Raw genomic sequence first — 12,336 nt, 5'->3', positions numbered from 1 at the left:
TGCCTTAATGGTTTTTCACATTTACCATCCTAATATTAAAAGTAATCAAACCAGCAAGTGGTGATACACTGAAATGAGCTAATATGTGTCTGTCTGGTTTCTTGCATCAGTAATAAGTTGCATGTGGAGATGCCCCAGCACTTATGTGATGGCTTGCCAACTGTAATGGAGTGATGTGTGGGCATCATAGTCCTCCTGTGGGGAAGACAGCATCTAAATCTGTAAGATGATACTATGCTGTTATGTGATAGTCAAACAAGTCATATTTTGCGTTGTAAACATTCACTTTCAAAACAGGCAAAGCAAACGATCCTCACTTATAGTTGCTGTTCTGCTAGGCTTGACTTCTAGAAAAAAACTTTTTCAAGTTACTTCATTACAGCTAAAGTTCAGGAAACAAAGTTCATGAAAAAGTAAAATTACGTGCCAATGTATTAAGATTTTTGTGTGTGTGTGTGTGTGGTACAGAGGCATGTATATACACTTACCTCTGTGTTGGTGGCCCCAAAGCAGTACACATATGCTGAGTTCATAGGTGCATAGGTAGGTCACAGAAGTGCAAAGCAATCTGCAGGGTGAAAATAGAGGCAAAGCACTGATACAGCTCTAGCTGTGGAGAAGCAAGTGTGCGGTCCCTGGCTGCACCTCCGTGTTTCTCTGTGATTTTGCAGCTGGTGGAGAAAAGTTACTGTTTTATATAGGCTGTTGGAAGTACAGAAAGTCATTAGCACCATGATACTACAGCACAAAACAAGGGCTAAAGTAAACTCATACTCATTGACCTCCCCTGGAAATGATGGTGTGTGCTTGTCATCTCAAAGACCTTCTAATTTCAGTGGAACATCAATTCTGTGGACTGAAAAATAGGACTGTATTTTACTCTTGCGCCCTTATAGCCTTCTTATTCCGTGAGTGGTTAAGATAAAGAGACATCGTTCGAGTCGTGAGTCTTTCAATGAGACTTTTCAGATTTTGAGGGCTTTTTCTTTGTCTATCACAAAACCAAGTAACATTTAACGTTTTTAATCTAATCTATTGCCTGCCAACTTTTGTAGAAGTAAAAAGTGTTTTGAGGAAAAAAGCAGAGATAATTAAAATGATTGGAAAGTGTCACTGAAGGGTAACTTTTTGTATTTATATATCAAATTTTTCGTCTATTTATTCTTAATTTCAGGACATAATGAAAAATACATTATGAGTGTGTTTGTTGTGATTCAACCAATATTCAGCCAATTTCTTAAGATTCAGGAGGGATTAATCATTTGAGCCAAATTTTCATTTTCTGTAATAGCATCTGTAGGTTGAGAAATCATGCGAGTGGCATAGTCTTTTCAGCAGTCACAAAGCCATCTGTCCCCAGTGTGCTTACTAATCTACCTCTTTACTCCACTTGTGTCCATCTAAAACCTTGGGCTCTCTCCCTACACAGCCAGTCTCATAGCAACTAACAGATTATTCTCAAAGATGATAATATGTGGGAAGGATTGCTTTCACGTACTCCTATTTTCCCATTTGTCTTTCTCCCACAAATTTTGTCATGACTTGAACACAGTCTAACAGTTACCGTAATTATGAGCAGCATTACTAAATCAGTCAGAAGTCCTAGTTACAGCTGGAACTTCAGTGTGCTTTGGGTCCTCTATAAACAGACAACTAAAAAGACTCTGCACTAACTAGACAGGTATTTGCAGATACATGGGAAGAGCAAAAGGATGGTATGGTCAGCATGATAGGCAGCCTAAAGCCAGCTGTGGCTGCCAGGCTCATTGGAAAAGAAAGTTTTAAGTAGGCATATGATGATTAGGATTATCTTGCCTGAGGAAGAAAGGGGATAAAGATGTGTATTTTATGATCAGTGTTATGAAAATTGAAATACTGCTTTGTGAGTTATTTAGCAACTGAAAACAGCACTTCATTACTGACTGAGGAAGGGTAGCTAAAGTGTGATAGCATGACAAGCGATTACTCACAAGGAGTCTGCAAATACAGATCAACTATGTTATTTGTTCCTTATGGAGTCCTTGCAAAAAATCCAGACCTCGTTTGAATGGTGGGATTTGCAGCATCTCCCAAGGCTGAGGTAGCCAGGATTACATAGGAAAGGAAGTCTGGCCATTGCACAGCCCATGATGATCATGTTCTGTGGAACCACTCTTCAGGTAGAATCTTCCCCTTTCTTTACAGTAGTAATCAGTATAATTTCTGTAGATAAGCTGCATAAAAAGAAAGACGAGGCAGTGAACTATGGTTAAGAAGTACTTTCTGCACAGGTGTGTTGTGAACCATATGATAGCCCTGTTGTCACTTACTGGGTTTATTCTGGTGGAGGAACTAAGCAACTTTAGTTTCCTAGCATGTTAAAATAATCTGGGAACATGTAATGATCACAAAACCCCAGTAGGGATCTCACAGTGCCAGGGAAGTTTTTGCTTTAGCTCCCATATTTCAATGGTTGGGTTTAATTCCATGTTCAGCTTTAATATTCAAAACTAATGAAGGGAATTTCTTCATCTGAGCAACAAACTTGTCATTTTCTAGCACATTTCGTTCTTACTTAACATTTGTTGGTCTGAGAAGTTACATACAACCTAGACAAAGCCCACTGAAGTCAGAATGGGAATTCTTCCCAGTTGTCCTTGTTGGGCTTCAGAGAAGGTCATGTTTGTTATCAGAGTTTTTACTAAAGTTCATCTACCAAAGTGCCTTAAAAATAAATTGAAATGATGCGATGAAAAATATGTCTGATATTTGTAATAGGTACATTAGGAATTTTCCATAAGTATATTTTCATGGTGATTTTAATATTGTACCTTTTGAATTTGCCTCTTTTCCCTAAAGAAGAGGGTTTTCATGTAGGATTAAAAGAAAAGTGCATGTTTTTTTCTGTGACCTGAGTCTATCATCCTACCATCTAACCTCTACGAGCTATTGATCAAAGCTATTTTACAAGTAGGAATACATATAGATATTTTCTCTGACATTTTTATTTACACATTCTTTGACTGGTACTTTAAGCAGTATTCTAGACATTTTGAGGAAGTTCTTTCTGGGAAGTATTAGCATGCCAAAGACAGGAAGAGTATTCACAAGTTCAGGGTATATGAAGGAATTAATAATAGCAATAAACAACCTTAGTGTTTCTTAGCTAACCTTAAATTGCAGGTAGCTAATACCCATTTAATCAATACTTTGTAAATGAGATGAAATTTCACAGGGCTACAAACGTCTTAACAATGTGAGATTGATTATGGGCCTCTTCTTGAGATGACAATCTAAATATGCCAGTATTTGAATTATTCATATCATCCAGTTAATGGCATTCATAACTACTACCTTTGGGACTAAAATAATGACTTAATAATAAGAAGAAACAGACCAACCAAGTTTTTAGTCTGTCTAATTATGTAAACTGTCTGAGGCATAAAGTGAAAGGTCTCAGCAAAAGCCAAATGAAGTGAGTGCTTTTTGAAAATATTCATAACATATGCTTCTCTGTATTAGCGCTGCATGGGCCAAGCAATCCCTGTATTTATGTTTTCCATACAAGTAGGGTTTAACCTATATTCTTGTCTTATCACAGAAAGGCAAATTAAATTAGTGGACCAGATTGCATCTCTGATTCAGCATGCCTAACTTGAAGCATATAAATATTCTAATTAAAGATAGCAAAGGTCATGAGTTGCTTTTAGATGGTTGGCTGGGGCTAAGATGTAAGTGAGTACAGGGAAGACCTGAGAGATGGTTGATGTTACCATAAAGTATGATAGTCTGGCAAGGCACTCTGGAAACACCAGTATTGGAAGGATGAGTTTGCAGAGGACTTAATAGGAAAGATGTGAAGAGACTTTGCTGGGTCTGCATCCATGTAAGCGAAACAAAAAACGTTTGGGATCAGAAATAAATGAGTATTTAGTTGGTTTGTCTGCAAGGTACAATCCCACAATCATGTTAGGAATTATTATTTGTAAAGTGACCTGTAGCAAATGACCATGTTAGTTCTCCGAGACTATCACAAATAAAACATGCTGGCTTTTCTCCATATAATAAACCCCCTTTTAGAAGGGCAGCAACAGCTGGACTACTACCATGGATAAATCACTGTGTTACCTAATCTGTATGCTACTTAAAACACATACCACTGCTACTATGCTGACTGCATTAATGCCCTCAACTAAATCTGGAGAAGTTCTGCTGACAGAGCTGATTAGGAGAGTAACAAAAAGCCACAGACAGGCAAGATATATGAGCACCTTACATCCAGGTGCCAGCAATGCTTTGCAACAGGGAAGATAATAGTAACTGACCTGCTCCAACCTTCCTGCACCTCATCCTATGCCAAGTCCTGCTCTGCAGCCCCTTGCTCTTGATGTGACATCAGGGTGAAACAGCAATGTTCAGTCATGTTCAGGGCCTCTAGTACTTGAAGACAGAAAAGGAAACATGGGAGGGAGCTTGAGGGAATCATGTCAGGTTACTCCTTTCCTGAGTTTGTTACAAACATTTCCACTGGCAAGTGTCCCTATTTTTCATCAGAAAGTGTTTCTGTGGGTGCTTTCTATCTAGATTTATCAGAATTATGACTTTAAAAAAAAAAGACAAAAAAATTAAATTTTAATCCTTCAAAAACTGATGAAATCAACAGGGAAGGGTTGCTGTAATAAATCTTTGAATGCCAGTATAACCTTGATCCCTTATTCAACCCTATTTTTATATAAGTACTAGTGAGTATTAGTAAAAATATATATACTTTGTGCTAGAAAAGATGGAGAATTTTTTATAGCAATGCTATTGCAGCTCGCAACTGAAACGGGTAAACACCATAGTTCTCCATAAACTGCATTTCTGTTTATGAATGAAGGCTCATGTAAAACTACATTTACAGTCTCAAAGATGCTGAAGGCTTTAATCTGAGCATTTCTTGGAAGCTTGCTCTTAAGGCATATTTCAGACAAACCTGTTCTGTATGAAATGTTACTGGTGTTATTGCTAATAGTGCAATAACAAATGAGGGGAATATGGTTATGTATTCTGGCCAAGAGCATCACATATGGTGTCTTCCTGAAGTCACTCCATCTTCTCATCCCTCTTCTCCTCTTCTGCATGTAATAATGCAGATAAGACATATGCAACTGATTTTTTAATCTTTTGTGTAAAGTACATAGCTTCTGCACACTGAATATACTAATATGTGACCATATATTGAAGAGAAATATGAACTTCTTCCACTGGTGCTGTCCCTTATCTCTGCTGTTCTGTTACATTGACACATTACGACTGTGAATTTAGTCTTTTTTCTACTATTCTAAGATTTGTTAAGCATGCTGGGAAGTTAGTTTTGGTCTTTGTTTTGTGGAGTGCTTTGGACTGTTTATGGAAAACAAACATGAAACAGTTCCCTCCTGTGATATGGTCCTACATTTACTCACACCTAAAAGTGAAGCTTCATACACACCATACAGATTTGCAGGACTGGTTCTGAATTGCCTTTGAAAATGATGCACTGTACAATCTACAGGAACTCATAAAATTACCTTGTTCATATTGCCACTTTCTCTTGCAAAAATATTCTTGTTCATTTGTTTTATTTCCTTTATGATATGGATTTTTTCAAGTTCCGGTAAAATCTTGATTGGCTATGTCTTCCTCAGTGTAGACAACTGAATGTTTTAGCATCCTAAAACAGATTTGTGTGAGTCATGGCTGTCAAAAACATTAGTACACTGGTGAAAATTTTTTAATAGATCGTTACTCCTACAAAATCAGTGCTGAGAGCAGGAACCATGGCATGCTGGTTACTTTTTCCCCTCCCATTGAAAGAGACCATGAGTCTATAACCTGCTGGGATGATAAAAGTGGTCTGATCATGGAGTCAGGATGATTGTGGTGGTTGAAAGGAACAAGGTTAAAATAAATTTCAAGGACTGCTGGGAACTTTCTAAACTGATAGAGTCAATTTTATTCCCCAGCTCTTGGGCGTACACCACACTCAAGTTTTGGCTATATGACATAGTATAGAAGGCATTGAGTGACTGGCAGTACAAGAATTCAGCCTCTGTCAGTGTATACAGCACTGACTCTGAGGTATTATATCTTGTCCCTCGGCACTGTCTATTAACTTGGGTTGACTGCCATGCCTGTGCTCTAGCTGAGCTTTTTGCAATATCAGCACAGTGACTTTGCATTGTCCACCGTATATTGTGTAGACATAATCTATTTCTTGTAGCATCAGGTTTAAATGAATTTATGTCAGACTACTGGCTTTCTTTTACATGGTGTTTTGCCTGAGTCGTTCAGTGTTCATCATTTATTCTTGCCCCAGAAAGCTTCCTCATTGAAATGCAAAACCTGTTTGAGGCAGATTCCATTACCTGTCGGTGTTAAACAGCACCTTACCCAAGTTTCATAAAATGCTTCATGCCATGCACATGTAGGGCAAGAGACATCCTCAGATCTGCTTGTGAACATCACAGCCAAATCCCTGACATATGTTGGGTGAATTAGGTCCCACGGAAGTTGCTGGACCGAGGAGCCCCCTCTGAACTGGGACTTCACACAGCTCCATGGACAGGGGCCAAGTGTCAAGTCTGAACCCATTACTCTCAAAATAACCTTAAATTTAAGTAGGGCTGGTAGAACTGATCAGTCTGTCTGTTTTTTTTTTTTTATTTGCTGTAAGTAGTTTCCTCAAATTTCTGTGCAAGTGTCTTCTTCTTACAAGGTCTTTACCATGCGTTAATACTCAAATTACTGGAGTAAATCCCTCAAAATACTGTTGATCTTCTATCATCCTTGATTTTTTCCAGTTAATCTAGGTAAAGATAAGGGATCTTTTATAACTGAATAAGCTATTGCCTTTTTCAAAAAGATGTGTTAAACTCTTGTTCTTATCGTGGTGACTTTCACTTTGTTTGTTTTAAAACACAGTCACCCATGTAATTAGAATATATAACGTTCTGTCCTAGATCTGAATCCACAAAGCAGAGCTTCCTAAGCTGTTTTTTTCACAACTGCCACAGAAAAACACCTTTGAAAATGCTTTTAGTGCTAAAACAGCAAGTTCACATTTCATGTGGGGAACTTTGCTTCCTACTAATGTACGTTAAGTAAGAAAGATTTCAGCACCTGCTTTGTTATAGTCATTGCACAGTTGTAATATTTTGCGTTTTGCTATGCTCTGACTTGAAAAATTTAAAACACATAAAAGAACCCAGACACAAAGGACCAATTAATTCCTAGTGTATCCATATGCACTGAAAGGAGCTACCACAGGCATGAAGTTAGCTCCATGGGGATTTTGTACGTAAGAAAGCTGCGGGGATTTGAAAGCATTTTTTTTCCCCTTTCATTGGGTTTTCCCTGCAAACATTGACAGAACATGTAGACCTAATTGCAAAATGCAGTATCCTGTTTTTATTTCCTGTGTCATATCAAGCTCAATACTGCCTACAACCAAAGCTCAGCTTATAAGTCAGAGTATGGATACTGATCAAGACAGCCTCTAAAAGGAAAGATTCTGTCTGTTAAAACAGAGAAGTAAATAAAATTGTATAGCTTATAGGTATAGATATCCAGATAAGGGTATAGAGCAGGCTGGTATATACCAGAAAAAAAGGCAGGCTTTTTACCTCCTGAAACTCAAAGAACACAGGTTAAACAGTATGTATATTAAATGAGTATTTTAAAATTAAATTATTTTTGTTTAATTTTTGTGATTATCTGACCAAATCATCCCTTCATTCAGTAGGACTTTTTTTCAAGTTTGAGTTTCAACTATAGTGTTAAACTCTTTGGCAGATTACTTTTGGGTGGATTTTTTTTGTCATTGTTTTGCTTCTTGAAGTGCAGTGGTTGATTTGTTGTGCATTAGAGATGGAGGCTGGGACATGGAAAGGAGACAGTGTGGGAATATAACAGCCAGTGGTTAAAGCCATGGTTTCATTAGAAACTACTGTCTGAGTAAACAGGGGAAAAAAATTCCACATAAATTCTCATCCAAAAAACCTCCCTGAGATTATTATCTGGAAAAAGAAAAATTGTGAATGAAGCTAAAAGAATATTAGATATATGCATAACCGGATCAAAGAAAATTTACTTGGTGTTGCATTACATCTTCCTTTTCCCAAACAGTGAAATGTGAAGATAGTCAGTATATGTAAAAGGCAAATAATCAATGGCTGATTTCTGTTTGACTGTGCTTTCTAATTTATTTTTGGAGATGGTGTTCACTTAATTATTGACAATTTTGTAAATACATGAAAAATTGTTTTACTGCTCTGTTTATTAATATGCTTAAATTCCATATAGAGAGTGAAATCTGCATAAGAAAATTCCGGAAACCTTTATGTCTAACTGGTTACTATTTTGTGTTAACTACATTTTTAAATGCAGTTAGGGGACTCATAGTAGTCTCTGGACCTGTCCTCTTACAAATATAATGTATCTTTTTGTTTTTTTTCTTCTGGGAAACATGGAATGGAGGAAAAGAAAGTTTCCTAAGGCTGTAAAAAGGCCTAACTCTCTTCTAATTTATACTGGCCTAAATTCCTTGTGTGAGTCTGTTCTCCCCATTGCAATTGCAAATGTTCCTGAGTTTTCCTGGTATATGTGAGAAAGATCTTTTAAGAAATCTGATCTTTTATAGGCAGCTTGTCCTGTCTCAATGGGTCTAAACCTGTAAAATACCCATTGTTATTCTAAAGGTGTGTTTATTAATTTCTTACAGGGAGAACTGTGGTAAAACTATGCTGAAATTTCTTTTGCCTCAAGAAGAAAAATATCAGAAGCTCAACTATTTCAGAGAAGTAGCAGAGAAATAGCCAGATTCCCACAAAAAAAAACAGCAGTAAAATTCTATCTTTCTCCACTTTCCCATTGTACACACAGTAAGGTATTGAAACACTGAAGTTTGATCATCTAACATCCTTAATAAAGGCTAGATTACATTACCAAGTGAGAGAAAGTCTTGAGACTACACTGTAAAGAATAAAGAGATTAAAGTATTTGGACAGCAGATACCTGATCTGTCTCTGACTGCCTATATTCCTGTAGTGGGGCTGCTATCCCAAATAGTAGGGAGTGCACCAGATCAGCTCCACTAACTGGGGAGCAGATATAAGATTCATTTGGAGAAGGTGAGTGCTAATGTAGTTTAATGTATTATTTGTATTGTCCCAGTTGTTTGCTCTCTAGTTTCCATTCGTCTCCTTTTATGACACATCTGCCTGCACCTTCATGCAGTTCTCACAGTATGACAGCTCTTCGTTAAGCTTCATATGGTGCAAAAGTTACAGACTTCAGCTGCCTACCAGAGAGAGGGTGGGAGTGCAGTTGCCACAGATTGCTTCATGATTGAATTCATTGCAAGGACAAGGCTGATGGTGCCAGCATTGTTTGATTTGTATATCACATTCTGAATTTTGTGAGGATATAGTTGTCTTTCCCGTATTATAGGTGGATAAAGAAGGCAAAATTAAGGTTGTCTGACTATTGTTGAACTCTCTGTACATCTTGATTTTGTACTTCAAGGTGTTGACGTCAATGCAGACAAGTACACAGGGAATGTTCATATCCATTGACAGTCAGTGATACTTTGCTACTGACTCTTTTGGGCTTAGCATTTCAACCATGATGTTTAGATATATGAATTTTCAGTGAGAATCAAGAAAGGTCTATTTGTTTGCTTTACAGAACATCCATGTATTTTTACTTTCACAAAGAAATTTGACCTGAAGTTAACTGAGGCTCTTTTGTATGGGATTGCAAATTGGCTTCTAATAGAACAAAAGGTTCAGCCTTTGTGAATAGTTGCACTGCTGCATTTCCTTTTTAGGAAGGAAATATATAGCAGTAATCCTGTATACCAGTAATGTGGTATATACCAGTAACATGGTATATCCCAGTAATACACCAGTAATATCCTGTATATCAATAATATATGTATATATGTGTGTGTACACATACATATGAAGACGTAAGCATAGTACAGGCTTTTGGTTCAATGTTTTGTCATTTATTTATGTGCATATATACATGAAATGAATGAAAGATAAAAGGAATTAATGCAAGTGTAAACATAGTAATTTAAATGCCAGAGCTATGTTTTTTCCTTTCTCATTCTAAAAAAAAAAAAAAGGTATCAAAGGAATCTAGAATCAGAATTGTGTCTGTCAGATGGTTAGCAATAACCTTGTACTGTTATTTCAGATAAACCTGCAGAAGAAGATGCGAGTCACTGGAGTTATAACTCAAGGCGCCAAGAGAATTGGAAGTCCAGAATATGTAAAATCCTACAAAATTGCATACAGTAATGATGGGAAGTCATGGACAATGTACAAAGTAAAAGGCACAAATGAAGATATGGTAAGATTAAGTCATCTGTATATGAATACATCTTATGGTTTAGCTGCCTTCAGAAGTATAAGGTATCTTTAGTAGATAAGCATAATTGCCTGACAGTGTGATATAGGTTGCCTTGTTCTTATTTTTCTCTGAAAAAAAAATATCCAAAAATTTGCACTTTCTGTCTGCTAAGAATTTCTTATACTTTAACTGATGGTTGTATAAATAGTATGTCCCAAGGCTAGAATAATCCTGTTTATTACACTTAACTGATTTTCAGTTTAATTAGTTTACCAGTAATTACTCATTACTGTTTTGAATTTAGTTTTATTACATTGGCAGATTAGTGTTAACCCTTAAAAGCATAGAACCCATTCATCAATGCTAATCTCTGTACTGCACAAACAGTGTCATCAAGTGGGAAGTATGTGTTTACAGTATATAGTTACCACTTCTTTTTATAGAGTTGTGCATACAAAGTAGCAAAAATCCCTTTACTTTTATAAGTTAATATAGAACTAAGGCACTTTGCAGCATTAGACATAGTTTCTCTATTAGGAAATTAAAATGCTGTGTGAAGAGGTATATAATGAGGAAAGAAAACAAAGTACAAGGATATCTGGTTAGAGTGAGGAGTGGATAGAAGAATGCTTATAGATTTAATTCAGCTCCCCCTGCGATCAATGGGAGGGTTACAGTGCACTTCAGTGGGAGCTGGATCAGGTTCTTGAAGTAGAAGGAGAAAAATAAATGTCAATCAGCATAAATAATTTCAGGCTAAATTGAATTGGGAATATTTAACACACTAATTAGAAAAGAAGATATAATTTAGTTGCATTAGTAGCTTCAGTTTCTAGGAGTGACACGATAGAGGTCCTGATTCTGCGCAGGTGGCAAACCCATGCCAATACAAGCCAATGGCAATATGTTTTCCTTAAAAACTTGTATTTTGGGCACTAGAAATGATGAAATAGCCTCTATTTGGGAAAAAAATGTAGACAAACATGCAGGAAAGGTCAAAAGAACAATGCAGATATTTTTGAGACATGGAAATCAACTGAACCTCCAGTAATCCTCCTAGCACATTTTTATGAATATGTCATTTTATCACAGGTATTCCGTGGAAATGTGGACAACAACACCCCGTATGCTAACTCCTTCACCCCTCCAATTAAGTCGCAGTATGTACGGCTGTATCCTCAGGTGTGCAGAAGACACTGCACATTGAGAATGGAACTTCTTGGCTGTGAACTGTCAGGTGGGTTTTCTGCATTCGCTGCATCTCAGAAGTCAACCTTCAAGCAGCACATTTTTGTGCCCAAGGTCTAAACTGCATGCAGTTCATTCCTGGTGAAATGCAGCTGGCAAGGCTGAGTTTATCCAGTTACTTACCTCTTCTTATGTAAATTATGTAAGCAGCTACACTTACCTAAATGATGTAAGTGACAATAGTTGCTTGCAGTAGGGCAGTAATAGTAGTAGGGTAGTGTGGTAGCAACCTAATAACATTTTGTAAATCTTTGTATGCACTTTGGCATCCAATTATGTGTGACCTAGAAAAGGTCATTTATAGCAGTTTTAATAACTATCAACAGCTATCAGGACCTGTTATGTTACATACTAAGCAGACCATGAGACAGAGAGTCTCTATCCCACAGTTACACTCAGCACAGCCTAAACTAAGCACTGAAAACGGTTTCTGAGAGCTGAATCTGTTTGTGCAGTGCTGTACAGCAGAGTCACGGCAGAAGCAGGCATAAAACTCATTTGAGTAATTTCTCCTGACTGCTGTGTGACCACGCCGATGTGCTGTGTGACATCCTCAGAGGGACACGAGTGTTTCAGCTGCCATCAAGGACCACTCAAAGTGCAGTAAGACATATTTTGCTGGACTGCTTTAGTCAAGAGTTCAGTTTAGATTTGTTTTGTGCGTTTCTAGCAGAAGCAGGGATTGCATCTTGTAAGAAAAAGTAAAAGAAGAAGTGGAGCCAATATAAA

At 37.2% G+C, this 12,336-nt stretch overlaps 1 protein-coding gene across 1 annotated transcript in view; it reads left to right on the top strand.

Moving 5' to 3' along the window:
• The window catches only part of EDIL3 (EGF like repeats and discoidin domains 3), a gene marked incomplete at both ends in the record, with an annotated part of 260,749 nt that overhangs the window by 197,245 nt on the left and 51,168 nt on the right, over window positions 1-12,336 (top strand). The window contains 2 exons of the mRNA XM_082335828.1: window positions 10,204-10,359; window positions 11,452-11,596. Coding sequence (XP_082191954.1) covers window positions 10,204-10,359; window positions 11,452-11,596 — 301 coding nt within the window. The remainder of the gene's footprint in view (window positions 1-10,203; window positions 10,360-11,451; window positions 11,597-12,336) is intronic.

The sequence above is a fragment of the Platalea leucorodia genome (assembly GCF_965183815.1).
Source record: "Platalea leucorodia genome assembly, chromosome: Z".
NCBI classification, from domain to species: domain Eukaryota; kingdom Metazoa; phylum Chordata; class Aves; order Pelecaniformes; family Threskiornithidae; genus Platalea; species Platalea leucorodia.
Note: the sequence above shows the minus strand (reverse complement) of the source record. Positions and strands in the feature narration are given on the sequence as shown.